Consider the following 19,158-nt stretch of genomic DNA (forward strand, 5'->3'; position numbering starts at 1 on the left):
TTGACTGATTATTTTTGCCAGTAATCGTTCTCTTGATAGTAACTTATTATAAAAAGTATACAATCAATTTAAGAGAAACATAAACAAGCGGTAGAAAATGGATGGATGGATGGATAAACTCGCAGCCTCAGTTAGCATTCTAACTATAGTGAGTTAGTGTCTTTAACAGAATGTAGACAGCGAATGGAGAATAAGCGCTAATGTGTTTTGAATGCCAGACATCCAAAAAAGTTGGAATAGAAGTTGATAGTAGCTGAGATAGGCTCCAGCACCCCCCGCGACCCCGAAAGGGATAAACGGTAGGAAATGGATGGATGGATACCCATAACCAGCCAGTACGTTGATATATCTGCACATGCGCAGAGTGTGCGCTGGCTGTTACTTCCTGCATCCGACTTAGCTTCCGCGACTGTTGTGTTTTAAAAGTAGCTACTAGCTAGCATGTAGATGAGAGCGAAGACTTCAAGCAGACGCTTGGAGGTGACTTTCCTGCGTCTAACACCAAAAAACAAAACCAAGGTTGTCCGTGACTATTTGCCCTTGACAACATGGATTACTGGGTAAGTAGCGCTTATTTACTCAATGTTATTGTGTACAAGAGGCACTTTGTGATGCGGTGTTTTTTTGCTCGCGCTTTTTACATTCCGCTGAGCTTTCTCGGCCACCGTAGTGTTACACATGCACGGTGACGGTGTTGCTACAAGACGTAATGGCCACATTTGTTTAACAGCTTTGAAGTCTGACCCTCTTTGTTATTTACAGTGGAAGTGTTAAGCCGTGGCCTGTGATGTAAACTCCGTACGCTTCGATTTATGGCCGGTTGCGAAACTGCTGATGGTAACACCCGGACTGATATTTCCCCAAAACAACTGCAATGTCCTTTTAAACGCGCTGCTCCATACACTGACAACACTTTTCCTGTGTAAAAACGTTATAGATTGTCGCATTGTTTATTAAAATTAGAGATCCTGTTCAACTGTGAGCCTGGAGGAAGTTTAAACAAAGCCTTTGGTCACAAGATCGGCGTGGAGATAAATACAGGAGCAGAGTGAAGTCATGACAACAAACACAAAGCACGGAGACAGAATGAAGTGGGCAGGAGAGGCGTTTCTATGACACAGATTTGCCATTATGTGCATCAAAGGACACGAATGTGTGTGTGAGCATTTCCATCCATCCATTTTTTACCGCTTGTCCCTTGACTACTAAAAAGCTGTGTGATCAACGCCACACCAGGGGTGTCCAAGTGCGGCCCGGGGGCCATTTGCTGGCCGCAGCTTCTTTTTTTTTAACACACATTTTAAAAGTACTCCATCCATCTGTAATGTTTACGGCTGAAACCTTTATTGTGAAAGTCTGATCCTTACTGCTGTAACCCGGATGTATCCCACTTCTGACACCATGTTGTGATTAGCTATATACGATAAGTATTATAGGCTAATCTTGATATTAACTGGACACTTAATTCTCAGTTTAGCCCGGGAGCTCTTTATTTATTTTACCTCTTGGTCGAACACCGGCATCTCCTCCACTTCCGGTTAGTGAAGTGCAATACATCCGGGTTATATAGCTAATCACAACACCATCCATCCATTTTCTACCGCTTGTCCTTTTTGGGGTTGCGGGGGGTGCTGGAGGTTATCTCAGCTGCATTCGGGCAGAAGGCGCTGTACACCATAGACAAGTCGCCACCTCATCACAGGGCCAACACAGATAGACAGACAACATTCACACTCACATTCACACACGAGGGCCAATTTAGTGTTGCCAATCAACCTATCCCCAAGTGCATGTCTTTGGAGGTGGGAGGAAGCCGGAGTACCCGAAGGGAACCCACGCAGTCACGGGGAGAACATGCAAACTCCACACAGAAAGATCCCGAGCCCGGGATTGAACTCAGGACTACTCAGGACCTTCGTATTGTGATACTATTTAAAAAAAAAGTTGAATAAGCATACAGATGAAATGTAATGAGAAAAAGTTGCAATGTTGACCCTAGTAGCACAAAGCTTTATTATTTAAAACTGTCATTGCTCAAACATTAATAGTCAAAATCATTTATTTTGAAAATGTAATTTTGTTTATAGATTATATGCAATCTGTTGTTGTGTTCCCTGATTTGAGTGTACATAAATGAAGGTGTGTGTTGCTGAGCTCGGACATAATCTGGACTGGTTTTAAAACCCCTTTTAAACAATCTAATTTCATTGGCAACCTGGTCTGGTGAAGATAATGTCCTTTTATTTAAAAAACAAAAACAAAAACAAAACAAAAAACATTTTGTTGAACAAAAAATAAACTTAAATAAAATAAAAACAGTTACATAGAAACTTGTGATAAATGAAAATGAGTAAAATTAACTGTTAAAGGTTAGTACTATTAGTGGACCAGCAGCACACACAATCCTGTGTGCTTCACGGACTGTATCCCTTGCAGACTACATTGATATACACACACACACACACACATATATATATATATATATATATATATATATATATATATATATATATATATATATATATACTTTAGGAACCAGAATATTAATAACAGAAGGAAATTAGTGGGGAGGCGGGAGGGTTACACTAATTGTAAGTGTATCTTGTGTTGTTTATGTTGATTTCATAATAACAAATTAAAAAAAGTAGTCAAAATCAATGTTACAAATTATTATCAACGTTGAAATGTTTTTTTTGGGAGGGAAATAGTGCATATTTTGTGTTTTGACATAAAACATATTTTGACAAAAAGGGCATAAAACAAAAACTTAAATATTAAAAATGTACAATCAACAGATTGATCTCAAGTTGATCTAAAGACTTAAGCGTTGAAAGTAAAAAAAAACAACAATTGTATGACTTTTTTTTTTAAAACACTTTAAGGAGTTGGGGCCCTTTTGGATCCCCAACAATTTCAGTGGGATTTTTTGTTTTTTAAACTGCCATTGCTCAAAAAATAATAATGAAATGAAATCAATGGCGTAATGAATAATTTACCTATTTAAGGCACTAATTACATCACATCAGATATTCCACTACAAACATCTTTTTGGGAAAATACTGCATATGTTGTGTTTTTGCCTTAACAACACAGTTTTTGGGGGGAAAAGGGCATCAAACATAAACATTTAAAAAAACTATATAAACAGATGTATATGAAGTTGATCTGGAGTTTTAAATAGTAAATAAAAAATAAATAATATATTTGACTTATTTTTTTAAACTTTTTATGACTGAGACCCGGGACCAAACTTGATGGGCCCTAAAAGTAAAAAATAAATGTATACATCTTATTAGTTTTGAAAATTAAAATTATCAAAATGGCCCACCACATGCTTTAATTTTTCAGTGTGCTGCCCTCAGTGGAACGAGTTTGGACACCCATGCTTTACACCCAATATATTTCCATGAGAACATGATCCTCTCCTCACACACACACACACACACACACACACACACACACACACACACACACACACACACACACACACACACACACACACACACACACACACACACACACACACACACACACACACACACACACACTTTTAAGACAATAAAGACTGTATACACTGTTGGGTTAGGGCGGGAAGAGAAGTGAGACAATAGTGGCTTAAAAGTCTTGGGCCCTTTTGAATCCCCAACAATTTCAGTGGGATTTTTTGTTTTTTAAACTGCCATTGCTCAAAAATTAATAATGAAATGAAATCAATGGCGTAATGAATTATTTACCTATTTAAGGCACTAATTACATCACATCAGATATTCCACTGCAAACATCTTTTTGGGGAAATACTGCATACTTTGTGTTTTTGCCTTAACAACACGGTTTTGGGGGAAAAAGAGGAATCAAACATAAACATAAAAAAACTATATAAACAGATGTATATGAAGTTAAACTGGAGTTTTAAGTAGTAAATAAAAAAAAAAAAAAAAAAAAAAAAAATATATATATATATATATATATATATATATATATATATATATATATATATATATATATACAGTATATGTACTGTATATATGTATTTGACTTATTTTTTAAAACTTTTTATGACTTAGACCGGGGACCAAACTTGAGGGGCCTTAAAAGTCAAATAAATCTATATATTTATTAGTTTTGAAAGTTAAAATGATCAAAATGCCACCTGCTTTAATTTTTCAGTGTGCTGCCCTCTGTGGAACGAGTTTGGACACCCATGTTTTACACCCAATATATTTCCATGAGAACATGATCCTCTCCCACACACACACTCACACACACACTTTTAAGACAATAAAGGCTGTATACACTGTTGGGTTAGGGCGGGAAGAGAAGTGAGACAATAGTGGCTTAAAAGTCTTGGGTATACATTTACAAGGCTTTAGAACCGAATTATATTGTGCAAGGGTCTCCAAACTTTCACCACTAAGATGAACTGTAGGGCCCTTTTGATTACCACATGGACAGAATCACAGATTTATTTAATAAAACGGAATATACTGTTACAGGCGGAATGTCACAGACATTTACATAAATGTGACTGAAATATGGTAATTGTGAGGATAAACAAATGTTTGTCCTGGGAAATCATGTGTCAGGCACTTTTCATTCTTCCCCGAAACTCTCAACTGCCCCCTTCTGAACTAATCATTGTCGAAATGAAACATGGGTTAAGTCTGCAAACAAACTACCGAGCTAAGGCTAGCCAGAACAAGTCATACACCCGCAATAAATCTTATCTGATTGTGTTGTTGTGGACGAGACCACCGATGCAGGATCAATGTAGAGACATGACGGCAGCCGTACCTTGAGAGTAGCGCTGGGCGATATGGCAAATAAAAATACATACCCCAATACCTTTTATCTTATCATCCAATCTCAATAAACATCATGATTTTTGTAATATTTTTTAACCTGCTATTTTAAAGCATTTGTACTAAAAGCAGTAAAAACTGTAGAAACTATAGAGATTAGTAAACATTTAACAACATATTTACTAAGTAAATAACAAACCAAATTAAATAAGTTTGATAAATGGATTTTACATTATTACTCAAGTGTGAAACACATGTTGAAAAATTTAAAATAATAGTGAGCTATTTTTCAGATCTCAGTGTTTGACCCAAAAATCCCAAATTGCGCCATTGGGAATAATTGCATTTTTTTACATTCCCATTTTCAATTTATGATTCTACATACACTGTAAACATCAGTGCTACTTGCAAATCTGCATCATATTTCATAACAATACAGATGAGCTACTTTCAAGTTCTGCGATGAGGTGGCGACGTGTCCAGGGTGTACGCTGCCTTCCGCCCGATTGCAGCTGAGATAGGCTCCAGCACCCCCCGCGACCCCGGTAGGGACAAGCGGTAAAAAATGGATGGATAGTTTCAAGTTAAAATGTCAGTCATGGGGTTGGTTAGCAACTACTAATGCCACGCTGCAATTTCTGCAGACTTAGCTCGCATTTTCACACTTTCCGAATAATCTCTTGGGTAGTACTTTTTCAAAAGGTTAAACAAATTTGTTGTGTTGTTGGTTGTGTTGTTAATTCCTTATGCAATAGCTTGATTTCCTTGACATAATTTTGGCGACCCACACCACTGCCACACAACCGATGCTGAGTTAGCTTTTTTCTCAACAATAGCCTCGTCCTCTGAGGATAACTCTAAGTCAAGGCTGATATTTATTAGCACCAAGTTTGGTCATTCTGTTTACTTCTTTTTTCATTTTAAAATTTGTATTAAAAACAACAAAAACAAATATATATATATATATATCTGTATCTGTATGTACCGTATTTTCCGCACTATAAGGTGCACCTAAAAACCTCCAATTTTGTCAAAAGCTGACAGTGCGCCTTATATTCCGGTGCGCCTTATATATGGACCAATATTGAGCCTCCAACAGGTAAAAGTTTCAATCAATCAATCAATCGCAACTACGGTAAGGAGCCGCCAACTTCATTTTCCCCCGTCTTCGTTTTCCCCCGTAGAAGAAGAAGCGCGAGGTGCATGCTGGGATATATGACTGCGCAAGGCGTGCCGTTTCATTTCCATTTGTTTGTTTATGTAAAGACCCCAAAATGGCTCATAATAAGAGACACGCTTACGACGCAGAGTTTAAACTTAAGACGATCAGTCACGCAGTAGAACATGGGAGTACAGCAGCAGCGACACTGACTCGATTAATGACGACTTCGACGAGACGGGCATGTTGGATGCCGTATTCGCCCAACTGTTTAATTCGGACACTGAAGAAGAAGAATTCGAGGGTTTCGTGGATGAGGAATAACTTCATAAAGTGAGCTTTACATGTTTATTTTGTGTGTTGTGTTGTGTGACATTAACGTTTGAGCAACGTTGTTATTGATATATTGTTATTGCTCTGCACTATTTTGAGTGTTACTATATTGTGATTGCACTAACGTTTGATTTACTGTAACAGTATCACTGTTTTTTTACGTGTTTATTGAATCAGGGAAAAGTTCCCCTCAACTATGTGATATAAATGTTGCACTACATGTTATACCTTGCTGTTGTTAAAAGTTAAACAAAACACCACGTCACTGACTTTACCTCTGGGAAAATAATAAAAGAGCTGTTTATTCATTTTGGGAGTGAACAGAGTTGTCAGAACGCTGGTTTGTAATCTATTAATAAAGTTTGACTGACCTATCTGACTGTTTTGTTGATATTCCCTTTAGCGCAGCTCCATCTAATGGATGAATAACGTAACCCCAGCCTCTACTGTAGCGTCTATTCTATGCGCCTTATAATGCGGTGCACCTTATATATGAACAAAGTTTTAAAATATGCCATTCATTGAAGGTGCGCTTTATAATCCGGTGCGCCTTATAGTACGGAACATACAGTATGTATATTTCATTCTGTTTATTACTATGTTTTTTTTGTTTGTTTTTAAATTGTATTTTTATTTTATAAAAAGGTTGTACTTATTTTTTCTGTTTACTTCCGACATTACGCCATGTTTGATGGAGTTAATATGCTCATAGCCGATCACCGTAATCAAAGTAAAAATATGTTTTTCAACACAGCCCAAAGTCGTCTTCACTGAAAAACATAGCAACAGTCAAGTGCCCTGAAGAGCAGCAGCACACTTATAGCCTTTACAACATGGGTGTCAAACTCTGGCCCGTGGGCCAAATTTGGCCCGCCTTGTAATTTCACTTGGCCCTTGAGGCGATATCAAATTAACACTAGAGCTGGCCCGCCGATTATATTCAAGGACGGTGCCGCGGTAACACCGCATTCACCGCTAATTCTCATACTTGCCAACCCTCCCGGGAGACTCTGAAGTTTCAGTGCCCCTCCCAAAAATCGCCTCGTCCAATTTTCACCCAGTCCAGTGAATGCTGGCCCAATCACATAATATGTGCGGCTTCAGCACGCACACACACGTGAATGCAAAGCATACTTGGCCAACAGCGATACATGTTACACAGACGGTGCCCGTATAAATAACTTTAACACCGTTAGTAATATGCGCCACATTGTGAATCCACACCAAACAAGAATGACAAACACATTTCGGGAGAACATCCGCACCGTAACACAACATAAACACAACAAAACAAATACCCAGAATCCCATGCAGCCCTAACTCTTCTGGGCTGCAATATACACCGCCGCTACCACCAAACCCCGCCCCCCCCAACCCCGCCCACCTCAACCGACGCACGGAGGGGGGAGGGGGTGTGGGGGTTGCTGGTAGCGGGGGTGTATATTGCAGCCTGGAAGAGTTAGGGCTGCATGGGATTCTGGGTATTTGTTTTGTTGTGTTTTTGTTGTGTTTATGTTGTGTTACGGTGCGGATGTTCTCCCAAAATGTGTTTGTCATTCTTGTTTGGTGTGGATTCACAGTGTGGCGCATATTTCTAACAGCGTTAAAGTTATTTATACGGGCACCCTCAGTGTAACCTGTATCGCTGTTGGCCAAGTATGCAAGGCATTTACGTATGTGTGCGTGTTGAAGTCGCACATTTTACGTGATCGGGCCGGCACGTTGTTAGAATGGATGAAAAGCAGACGTGACGACAGCTCGTGGAGGACGATAAACGCAGTGCCTTTAAAACACGCCCCCAAGACTGTGGTCCGGGTGGACTACGAGATATAATGACTGATGAACAACTTCGTTCGATAATGAGGGTTGCTTCAGCTCAAAGCCTGAGCCCCGACATTAATGAACTAGCATCCAAGAAAAGATGGCAGGTATCTGGCTCGGGCACATCAGATTAGATCAGTGTGTTGCAAACTGAGCAGTTTAAAGTCCTGAATGGTTGGTTTATTCATTATTTTATTTTATAATTTATTAGCCTGTGGAAAAATGTAATGTTGATATTTACCTCAGAAGGCTGCAAATAGAAAAGAGGCATTACATTTTTATTTAAATTGTATTTGATATGCCGTTGATATTTTTTAATTATTATTATTATTATTTGAAACTCGATTTTGCATGTCACTATAAAGTTACATAAGCCTTGCTTGTTCAATATTCAATGCAAAACTTGTTTGGGTCCTTATTAAAAGGTTAATTTGTTCAACCTTGGCCCGCGGCTTTGTTCAGTTTTAAATTTTGTCCCACTCTGTATTTGAGTTTGACACCCCTGCTTTACAATAACAGTGTTGTACGCAACATCTGTGCACAAAGGTTTTTTAAAAGTATCCTACTTATGTACTATGTACTTTGTACTTTAAAGCACTAATTGGTACACTCAGTTGTGTTGAAATAATTGTAAAAAGTAAAAAACGAAAGTCAAAAACATTTAAGAGTGTTTTTGAAAAAATATAACAGACTTTTGGAAAAAAAAGAAAACAGATTTCATATAGCCTCTACATCACTTATGTAGTGGGTGGACCGCAAGAGAATTTGTGTAACAGCGTCAGATACCAGAGTTCTCCGACTTTTGAACTGATGTAAGATAACATTGTATAATCTCCTTTATGGCAGAAGAAGATCGGACGATTGGCAAGTGCACCTCTATCTCAATGCACAATTAATGCAAACACTAGTCAACATGTGTGGTCCATCTTCCCACTTCGCTTTGTGGGGCTGATCTTGCCAAACCTGATTTCCTATCAGGCAGGTGTGACAGCACCATTGTGGGTGCGTTCTTTGTTCAGTGACATCCCTCCACTTTTTATTCACTCCATGCAAACATCCTCTTGTTATGCCAAAACTTATTTCACAACCTGCCCAAAGTGCACCATTGTGGAGCGTACTGGTACGTGAGCAAATTGTGCTAGGTTAAGATGTTATCGTGTGAACCTTAAGCTTTCCTCTATCAGATTGTAGCTGAGGTGGCAGGACAAGTGCTCATGCTATCAAACCTACTGTCATAAAATTTCCACTAAACACTTCAAACCAAAAGGGTGTGGGCATATCGACTTATAGACTGATTTTCTGATTTATGACTGATTTTCGGTGCGGTTATATATGTTTAAAGACATTGACATTCATAGACTTAGATTGCAAAACTCCACATGTTGATTGACAATCCGGCTACCGGGAGGAGTCTGGTGATAGTCATTGAGTCAGCTGACAAAGTTTATTCACTCTCCTGTCTGGAGAAAGAGAAGCATCAATCACAAAACTGCTGACAGTGTTTGTGTGAGTCGGAAAACTGATCTCCGTCGAGCCAACAATGCCTACAAATGTAAGTACATCCTCGGCAGTCCATTATGATAGTAGGTCATGTCATTGTTTATTTATGTGTGTGAGTAGAGAACATGTCTCCCGGCTGAATGTATTTGGATGGTAACAAACTCTTATTCTGAAGGAACATGTCTATAAGTTCAAGTGCATGCATAATTTTGGATGTTGATTCCTTTTATTGAATTTCTGATGATTGTTATGTGAGTGGTCTACTGAAAGCATTTAAATATTATACATGCCAGGCTACTTCACTGTGAAATATTAGTTACAGTGGAACCTCTCTACACTTTTTCCTATAGAAGACAGTTTTCCACAATACTGCAATCTATTTGAAAAGCAAACCAATTTGCTTTGAACTACTAATGATGCTCCTTTTGTCGTTTTATTTTCAATGCCACAAAGATGGACCCGACAGAGTGCTTTTAGATGGGGTTGCTCACAGCAACACTCACTGCTTTTTGAGAAGAGCAATACATACTTTAATGCAGTGGTTCTTAACCTGGGTTCGATCGAACCCTAGGGGTTCGGTGAGTCGGGCTCAGTGGTTTGGCGGAGGTCAAGACACACCCGACTCATCGTGTAAATAAAATCTTCTCCCTATCTGCGTATTACGGATACGGCAACAGCTGAAGTCAGACTGATTTGCAGGTGTGTAATTTGTTGTGAGTTTATGCACTGTGTTGGTTTTGTTCTTTGAACAAAGTGATGTTCATGCACGGTTCATTTTGTGCACCAGTAAAAAAACATGGTAACACTTTAGTATGGGGAACATATTCACCATTAATTAGTTGCTTATTAACATGCAAATTAGTAACATAGTGGCTCTTAACTAGTCATTATTAAGTACTTATTAATGCCTTATTCGGCATGGCTTTATTGTAACCCTAACCCTCTAACCCTGGCCCTAACCCTCTAACCCTAACCCTAACCAAATAACTCTAAATTAAGTCTTTGTTACTTAGAATATGTTCCCCTAGTGTCCAAAAAACTCTAAATTAAGCCTTTGTTACTTAGCTTACCCATACTAAAGTGTTACCAAAAACATATAACTTTGTCTTGAATTTGAAAAAAAACCTACATTTTATTTTTCACTAAAGAAGGGTTCGGTGAATGCGCATATGAAACTGGTGGGGTTCGGTACCTCCAACAAGGTTAAGAACCACTGCTTTAATGTCAGAGTGGCCAAAAGTCTCTTAACTAAATTTTGTCTTCAGTGCTTTAAAAAAAACAAAAAACTTTTAGATTGGTCTGATTATTCTCTAAATATAGCAACCAAAGTTGCTATTTTGGCAACAACGATCATTTCTTCTAGGTCTTCTTATGCTCTGCCAGACCAAGTGTGCTATAATGTGTTTATGAGCAAGGGTAGGGTCAGTTTGCCAAAAATTTATGAATATGTGCAAAACACTGGAAGATGGAAATATGAATGTTTTATGTTTTTGTCATAAAACCGTTCTTAACTCTGCAGGCAATGTAGTAAGTTCAACATTTTAACAGTCATAAAAATGTAAAATTTATAAAAGACAAAGAATAAAGCTTTCTTGAAGTAGTCTGATGTCACTCATGTTTGATGCATTTTGGAAAGCCAAAAGAAGAGTTTATATTTCTTTAACATTTTGGCCAAATTTGTTATTTTATGAGCATAGGATATTTTACCTTAGAAATCTTGTGCTACTTATTGAAGAAATGACCCTGAAAAATACATGCCTGATACAGCCTCTTTTAATCCTGGCTGTTAACGCATTGACTTTTATTGACATTTATGCTGCCCTGCATTGCAATATATAATGGCTTTTGGGAGACTTGTTGAATACATTTTGTCTGTGTGTTTGTGTACAGTAAAAAAATATACTGACACACTAATCAATAACGAGTGTTATTTCAAAACAACCCCCCTTGGGTACAACCGGTGTTGCACAAACACAGGCCTTTGTTATGTACACTTTTCACCTCCTTATTACACTTATTGAAAAGCAAAGTGTGATGACTGATTCCCAGCTTGGGTGCGCATTCACACAAAAGGAAACCACTGGGGTGGTGCCCTCAAAACGTATTTTCCGCTGACCTTATGAGCTTAGGAATGTATATTTTTGGTGTTAGAAAAGAAACCTGGGCGCCCGGTCTTTTGCCGCAAATAGGACAGACATATTAAGCATCTGATCTTAGACTTAGACTGACTTTATTGATCTACAAGGGAAATTGTTTGACACACAGTAGCTCAATTGTAAAATGATAAAACTACTGTGATCTGCTGCCACTCTTTCAGGCGCACATCAAAACCACGTGGTTGCAGTGCAGACTCAAAAAGTCCACAAAGAACGAGGCAAAACCATTTGATAAAACAGAGAGAAACAGTTAAGAACACAAAGATATTAAAGGAGCACAGAGCTTATGTAACCTGCTGCCAAATCAGTGGTGCCATTTCTCCCTACAGCTACAGAAGTAAAACGCAACGAAAACCCAAAAATAATAATAAATTCTACATATTACCCATATACGACTGACTGCACCATGTATGAACGAACGACAAAACAAAAACACCCAAATACACTGTTCCACACCATCCTCCACTGAGCTGCCTGGGACAGTTACAGACCCAACTAGGCGAACAAGAGGCCCACCATGAGAAAAGTCCATCCAGGGAGACCAAAGTGTCCGACACATGCTCATTCTCTGCGAAGCCCATTCTTCCTACCTAGAGAGAGAGCAAACTTCCCCTATGCCAACCTCCGGCAAACACGGCCCGACGCTCAACGCCAGCTGCGCTGCCCCGTTCCCTCATCTTTATCTCCATGCGGACTCTGGTGAGGAGACTGGTCTCCGGTGCAAACAACCAAGCAATGGTGAAAAGAAGCCTTTTAAGCAGACCCAATAGTCACAAAAAGCAAAAAAAAAGAGGCTAAAACACATAAAAACAAGAGGGAAACATCAAATAACAATTTAACAACTTTTATCTTATATTCATAGCCCTCTAGATTGTCTTTAAAAAAGCATCTTGCGGCAAATTTACAAACCCTGTTTCCATATGAGTTGCGAAATTGTGTTAGATGTCAATATAAACGGAATACAATGATTTGCAAATCCTTTTCAACCCATATTCAATTGAATGCACTACAAATACAAGATATTTGATGTTCAAACTCATAAACATTTTTTTTTTTTGCAAATAATAATTAGCTTAGAATTTCATGGCTGCAACACGTGCCATAGTAGTTGGGAAAGGGCATATTCACCACTGTGTTGCATCACCTTTTCTTTTAACAACACTCAATAAACGATTGGTAACTGAGGAAACTAATTGTTGAAGCTTTGAAAGTGGAATTCTTTCCCATTCTTGTTTTATGTAGAGCTTCAGTCGTTCAACAGTCCGGGGTCTGCGCTGTCATATTTTACGCTTCATTATGCACCACACATTTTCGATGGGAGACAGGTCTGGACTGCAAGCAGGTCAGGAAAGTACCCGCACTCTTTTTTTACGAAGCAACGATGTTGTAACACGTGCTGAATGGGGCTTGGCATTGTCTTGCTGAAATAAGCAGGGGCGTCCATGAAAAAGACGGCGCTTAGATGGCAGCATATGTTGTTCCAAAACCTGTATGTACCTTTCAGCATTAATGGTGCCTTCACAGATGTGTAAGTTACCCATGCCTTGGGCACTAATGCACCCCCATACCATCACAGATGCTGGCTTTTGAACTTTGCGTCGATAACAGTCTGGATGGTTCGCTTCCCCTTTGGTCCGGATGACACGATGTCGAATATTTCCAAAAAAAATTTGAAATGTGGACTCGTCAGACCACAGAACACTTTTCCACTTTGCATGAGTCCATCTTAGATGAGCTCGGGCCCAGAGAAGCCGGCGGCGTTTCTGGATGTTGTTGATAAATGGCTTTCGCTTTGCATAGTAGAGCTTTAACTTGCACTTACAGATGTAGCGACAAACTGTATTTAGTGACAGTGGTTTTCTGAAGTGTTCCTGAGCCCATGTGGTGATATCCTTTAGAGATTAATGTCGGTTTTTGATACAGTGCCGTTTGAGGGATCGAAGGTCACGGTCATTCAATGTTGGTTTCCGGCCATGCCGCTTACGTGGAGTGACTTCTCCAGATTCTCTGAACCTTTTGATATTATGGACCGTAGATGTTGAAATCCCTAAATTTCTTGCAATTGCACTTTGAGAAACATTGTTCTTAAACTGTTTGACTATTTGCTCACACAGTTGTGGACAAAGGGGTGTACCTCGCCCCATCCTTTCTTGTGAAAGTGTGAAAGACTGAGCATTTTTTGGGAAGCTGTTTTTATACCCAATCATGGCACCCACCTGTTCCCAATTAGCCTGCACACCTGTGGGATGTTCCAAATAAGTGTTTGATGAGCATTCCTCAACTTTATCAGTATTTATTGCCACCTTTCCCAACTTCTTATTCACGTGTTGCTGGCATCAAATTCTAAAGTTAATGATTATTTGCAAAAAAAAAAAAAGTTTATCAGTTTGAACACCAAATATGTTGTCTTTGTAGCATATTCAACTGAATATGGGTTAAAAATGATTTGCAAATCATTGTATTCCGTTTATATTTACATCTAACACAATTTCCGAAACGGGGTTTGTAGAACCTGGTCTTTTGGGACCCTTTTGGAGAGTCTTAACAGGAAAACACGTATTGATCTTCTCATTTTTTGGTCAAGTTGAGTCTCCTCACTCGCAGCAACGGACAGATAGCAGTCCTGTGGGAAACACTACAATTATTTGTAATATGAAGCCATATTATTGACACTCCTGTCTGTATATATGTGACTTCCCCAGAGTGCCTTGGAGGTGTACAAGGAGATGGTACTCCTCTACGTGGAGGAGGGCAGGCGGCAGGTAAACTTACACTGCGGGGATTCGGAGCCATGGCAAATCATCGGAGTGACAGTTATCACCACACTGGGTGCCATCTGGCTGAAAGGGTTTCTATTCCAGCAAGAAAGTAAGCACAGCATAACACAAAGTGTTTCTATATATTTATTTTTTTGTGGTGGCTTTCCACAGACAAATTTGGAGATTCGGCACTACCTGTTAAGACATCTCCATGTTTATGGGGAGATTCTTTTTGTAAAACAATTTACTTTGAGACGTTATAGTTTATAGTATGATGTGGCTTTCTCTCAGTGCAAGAGTTACTACTGATATAAAAGATGTATTGAAGCAGTACCTACTTCTCCTTTAAGTGTGTGTGATGTTTTATTGACATTTTATAGCATCTTTATTCAGAATGTCAGCCCTGTTTATTTAGTAAATAACATCTAACTGCTAAATAAATTGGTTATTATGGCTAACTGCACCCCACCCAGCTACCCAGTGCCATTGATAGATTGCAGTCCTATGGAAAACACTTATCCATATATTAGCGATTGGGAAAAATAATACATTTTGATACATTTTGATTGGAATGTGGATGATTCTGGCAAACATTTATTATTTATGTATGTTGAATAAAGTAGGACAGACAGTTCTAAAATGCAGATCTAGTGCAGACACAAATTGATAGAGTAGGTTAGGACACGCTACGCAAGCTGTGGCGCTAAGCGAGCTTGAATGTGAAGTGGGTGAAACAAAAAAATAAGAAATGCGTTGTACATTTTTCGCAAAAGTCTAATTGTATATTACAGCAGTGAGTAAGTAACCAGCTAAGTAACCTAGTTAGAGTGTCCGCCCTGAGATCGGTAGGTTGTGAGTTCAAACCCCGGCCGAGTCATACCAAAGACTATAAAAATGAGACCCATTACCTCCCTGCTTGGCACTCAATATCAAGGGTTGGAATTGGGGGTTAAATCACCAAAAATTATTCCCGGGCGCGGCACCGCTGCTGCCCACTGCTCCCCTCACCTCCCAGGGGGTGAACAAGGGGATGGGTCAAATGCAGAGGACACATTTCACCACATCTAGTGTGTGTGTGACAATCATTGGTACTTTAACTTAACTTAATTTAACTTAGTTTAGAAGAGAAAATTAGCAAGTATATTAATAAGTCCAAAGAGAGAATAATATACATACATGTCTGTCAGCCATATATATGAATGAGTAGATGGTAGATATGACACATCTCTTTAAGCTGCAAGTTTACCGCAACTGGGAGAAAGTGTGATGCATTGGGCATTTCGTTGTTTTAGAAGGGACGAAAATTGAAACAACACAGGGTTCCTGCTCACCAAGACTACGTTTACACTGCAGGCAAAAGTGGCCCAAATCAGATTTATTTTTAGATCTGATTTTTTTCCAGCTTACTGTTGACACTGCAAGTAAAATCAGATTTTCATCAGACTCCAATATAAACGCCTACAGGCCCCAATGTGGCCCCAATGTGGCCTCCACCTCACTTGCATATGCACTTGGATAAAGTGAAAACAAAGGAAGTATATATTTATATACTGCGTGCGTGCGTGCGTGAGTGCGTAACTTGTCCAGGGTGTACACCGCCTTCTGCCCGAATGCAGCTGAGATAGGCTCCAGCACCCCCCGCGACCCTGAAAGGGACAAGCGGTAGAGAATGGATGGATATATATATATATATATATATATATATATATATATATATATATGTATATGTATGTATGTATGTATGTATGTATATATGTGTATATATATATATATAGATATGTATATATGTGTATATATATATATAGATGTATATGTATGTATATATATGTATGTATGTGTGTATATATATATATATATATATATATATATATATATATATATATATATATATATATGTGTACAGGGTTTCCCGAGAGCCACCGCCTAAACTAAAGTCTTAACAAGCTGCTCCGCTTAGTTCTGCATCTGCCTCTGTCAGTATGTCTCTGCAGCACCCAGCATTGTCCCACCCACAAAACCATCTGATTGGTTACACGCAGAGCGGTAACAGCCAATCAGCAGTGCGTATTAGACCGCATGTAACAGCCAATCAGCAGTGCGTATTCAGAGCACATGTAACAGTGCGTATTCAGAGCGCATGGAGTCTGTGCTCCTGCAGTGGGGTGAGCAGAAAGGTGCTTAGCAGGTGAGCATAAGGCAGCGGACTTTCCCCAAATTATAATAAACACCTCCCAGTCAACTACTAGTAACATCACTATGAGCCCGTTGACGTTCTAGAAACATAAGCGGCAGCTCTGCTCGCTCGCAGTCCTTGAGGTGAAGGCTAATTAGCTTTTAGTGTAACGTTAGCTTTTGCGGGGTGTGTGTGTGTGTGTGTGTGCGTGCATGCGTGTGTTACGGACAGCAAAGCCCTGTCTGTCTGAGAGAAAGACAAGCATTATTGACCTACAGTTAACAACTGAGTTATTTCACTTTATCTTTTTCTGTGTTGATTGAGCTGTGTTGAAGCAGCAAAAAACGACATTATGTTAAATGAAGAGTTTCCTGAAGCTGTCTCTGATAGTTGATGTAATAATGTAACTGCATCATAAAGCCTACATGAACTCCATGGTGTTCAGGGATGAATATTCTCTACTATTGCTATTGTACTATTTTTCAGCTATAGTTACATTAATCATTAGTAATGTAGCAGCCTAGTTTTGAATGGCAGGGTCCCTGCTATCACATGTTGATAAAAATATAACATTTACATAATAAAAATCAACTGCAGGCTTCCCAAATGCTGAAATAAATTAAGCATGATGAGTTGAACATATGTCAGCATGTGGCCCCACTTTTAACTCCTTTTTTCAAAAGCTTACAGTACCGTATTTTCCGCACTATAAGGCGCACCGGATTATTAGCCGCACCTTCTATGAATTACATATTTCATAATTTTGTCCACCAATAAGCCGCCCCGGACTAAAAGCCGCGCCTACGCTGCGCTAAAGTGAATGTCAAAAAAACGCTGCGCTAAAGTGAATGTCAAAAAAACAGTCAGATAGTTCAGTCAAACTTTAATAATATATTGAAAACCAGCGTTCTAACAACTCTGTCCCAAAATGTACGCAAATGTGCAATCACAAACATAGTAAAATTCAAAATGGTGTAGAGCAATAAATAGCAACATAATGTTGCTCGAACGTTAATGTCACAACACACAAAATAAACATAGCGCTCACCTTCTGAAGTTATTCTTCATTCGTAAATCCTTCGAATTCTTCGTCTTCGGTGTCCGAATTGAAAAGTTGCGCAAGCGTGGTATCCAAAATGGCCGGTTCCGTCTCGTAGAAGTCATCGGGAGTCAGTGTCGCTGTTGTTCTGTGAATCCTGCCTTCCGGAAAGCTCGGACCACAGTTGTGACCGAAATATCTGCCCAAGCATTTACGATCCACTGGCAAATGTTGGCGTATGTCGTCCGAGGCTGTCTGCCCGTCTTAGTGAAGGTGTGTTCGCCTTCGGAGCTGTGTGAAAAAAGCCACCCGGCCTCTTCGCGTAAACTTCCCTTAACCACTCGCTCATCTTTTCTTCATCCATCCATCCCTTCGAGTTAGCTTTTATGATGACGCCGGCTGGAAAGGTCTCTTTTGGCAAGGTCTTCCTTTTGAATATCACCATGAGTGGAAGTTAGCATGGCAAGCTAGAACCACAGTGAAGGATGACTTCTCATTCCCTGTGGAGCTAATATTCACCGTACGTGCTCCCGTTCCACAGTGCGGTTCAGTTGCTGTGAAATACGGTAGTAATCCGTGTGCGGATGGAGAGATTGCGTCTTTTTATGAACCGGATCGTTTAGTAGGAGCCATTTTGTGGTCTTTACAGATGTAAACAGGAAATGAAACGTACGGTGATATCCGCGCGTTTTTTCTTCTTCTTCCGGGGGCGGGTGAAGCGCTTCCTGTTCTATGGGGGCGGGTGAAGCGCTTCCTGTTCTATGGGGGCGGGTGCTTTCCTTGGCGGTTGCTTGCGTAGAAGAAGAAGCGCTTCCTGTTCTACCGGGAAAAAAGATGGCGGCTGTTTACCGAAGTTGCGAGATCGAAACTTTATGAAAATTAATCGTAATAAAGCGCACCGGGTTATAAGGCGCACTGTTAGCTTTTGAGAAAATGTGTGGTTTTTAGGTGCGCCTTATAGTGCGGAAAATACGGTAAGTCATTGATTTGACTTAGTAAGTCATTATTTTGACTTAGTAAATTACTAAGTCAAAGTATTGACTTACTAACTCATAATAATGACATACTTAGTATCTCAGGTAACTAGGACTGTTTTGTTTTTACTTTACGGAAAAAATATCGAGATATATAACGTATATCGCCATTCAGCAAATGGAGCGGAAAACACAACCAAAAATTGTAGGCTTCTTTAAGCGTCGAAGCCGGCCTACTTCACCGCAGTCTGTAGTCTATTGCCCCCCAGGCTGTGGTGGCAGCGACGAGGTGGAGACGTGATGGCAACAGGCCAAGTTACACCGATCCTTACACCCACCCACCGCCTTCCCCGGTCTGTCCGCCGGAGAGACACCACCTTAACGAACACATTTTCTGGGGGAAACACTAATATGTATGTATGTATGTATGTATGTATGTTAGGGG

At 39.6% G+C, this 19,158-nt stretch overlaps 1 protein-coding gene across 1 annotated transcript in view; it reads left to right on the forward strand.

The window, feature by feature from the left end:
- The first annotated feature begins 396 nt into the window (after positions 1-396).
- Positions 397-19,158, forward strand: part of sgpl1 (sphingosine-1-phosphate lyase 1) — a 35,501-nt gene continuing 16,739 nt past the window's right edge. Inside the window, exons 1-2 of the mRNA XM_061962049.1 lie at positions 397-560; positions 14,471-14,636. Coding sequence (XP_061818033.1) covers positions 549-560; positions 14,471-14,636 — 178 coding nt within the window. The 5' untranslated portion in view covers positions 397-548. The remainder of the gene's footprint in view (positions 561-14,470; positions 14,637-19,158) is intronic.

The sequence above is a fragment of the Nerophis lumbriciformis genome, linkage group LG02 (genome assembly GCF_033978685.3).
Source record: "Nerophis lumbriciformis linkage group LG02, RoL_Nlum_v2.1, whole genome shotgun sequence".
NCBI lineage: Eukaryota > Metazoa > Chordata > Actinopteri > Syngnathiformes > Syngnathidae > Nerophis > Nerophis lumbriciformis.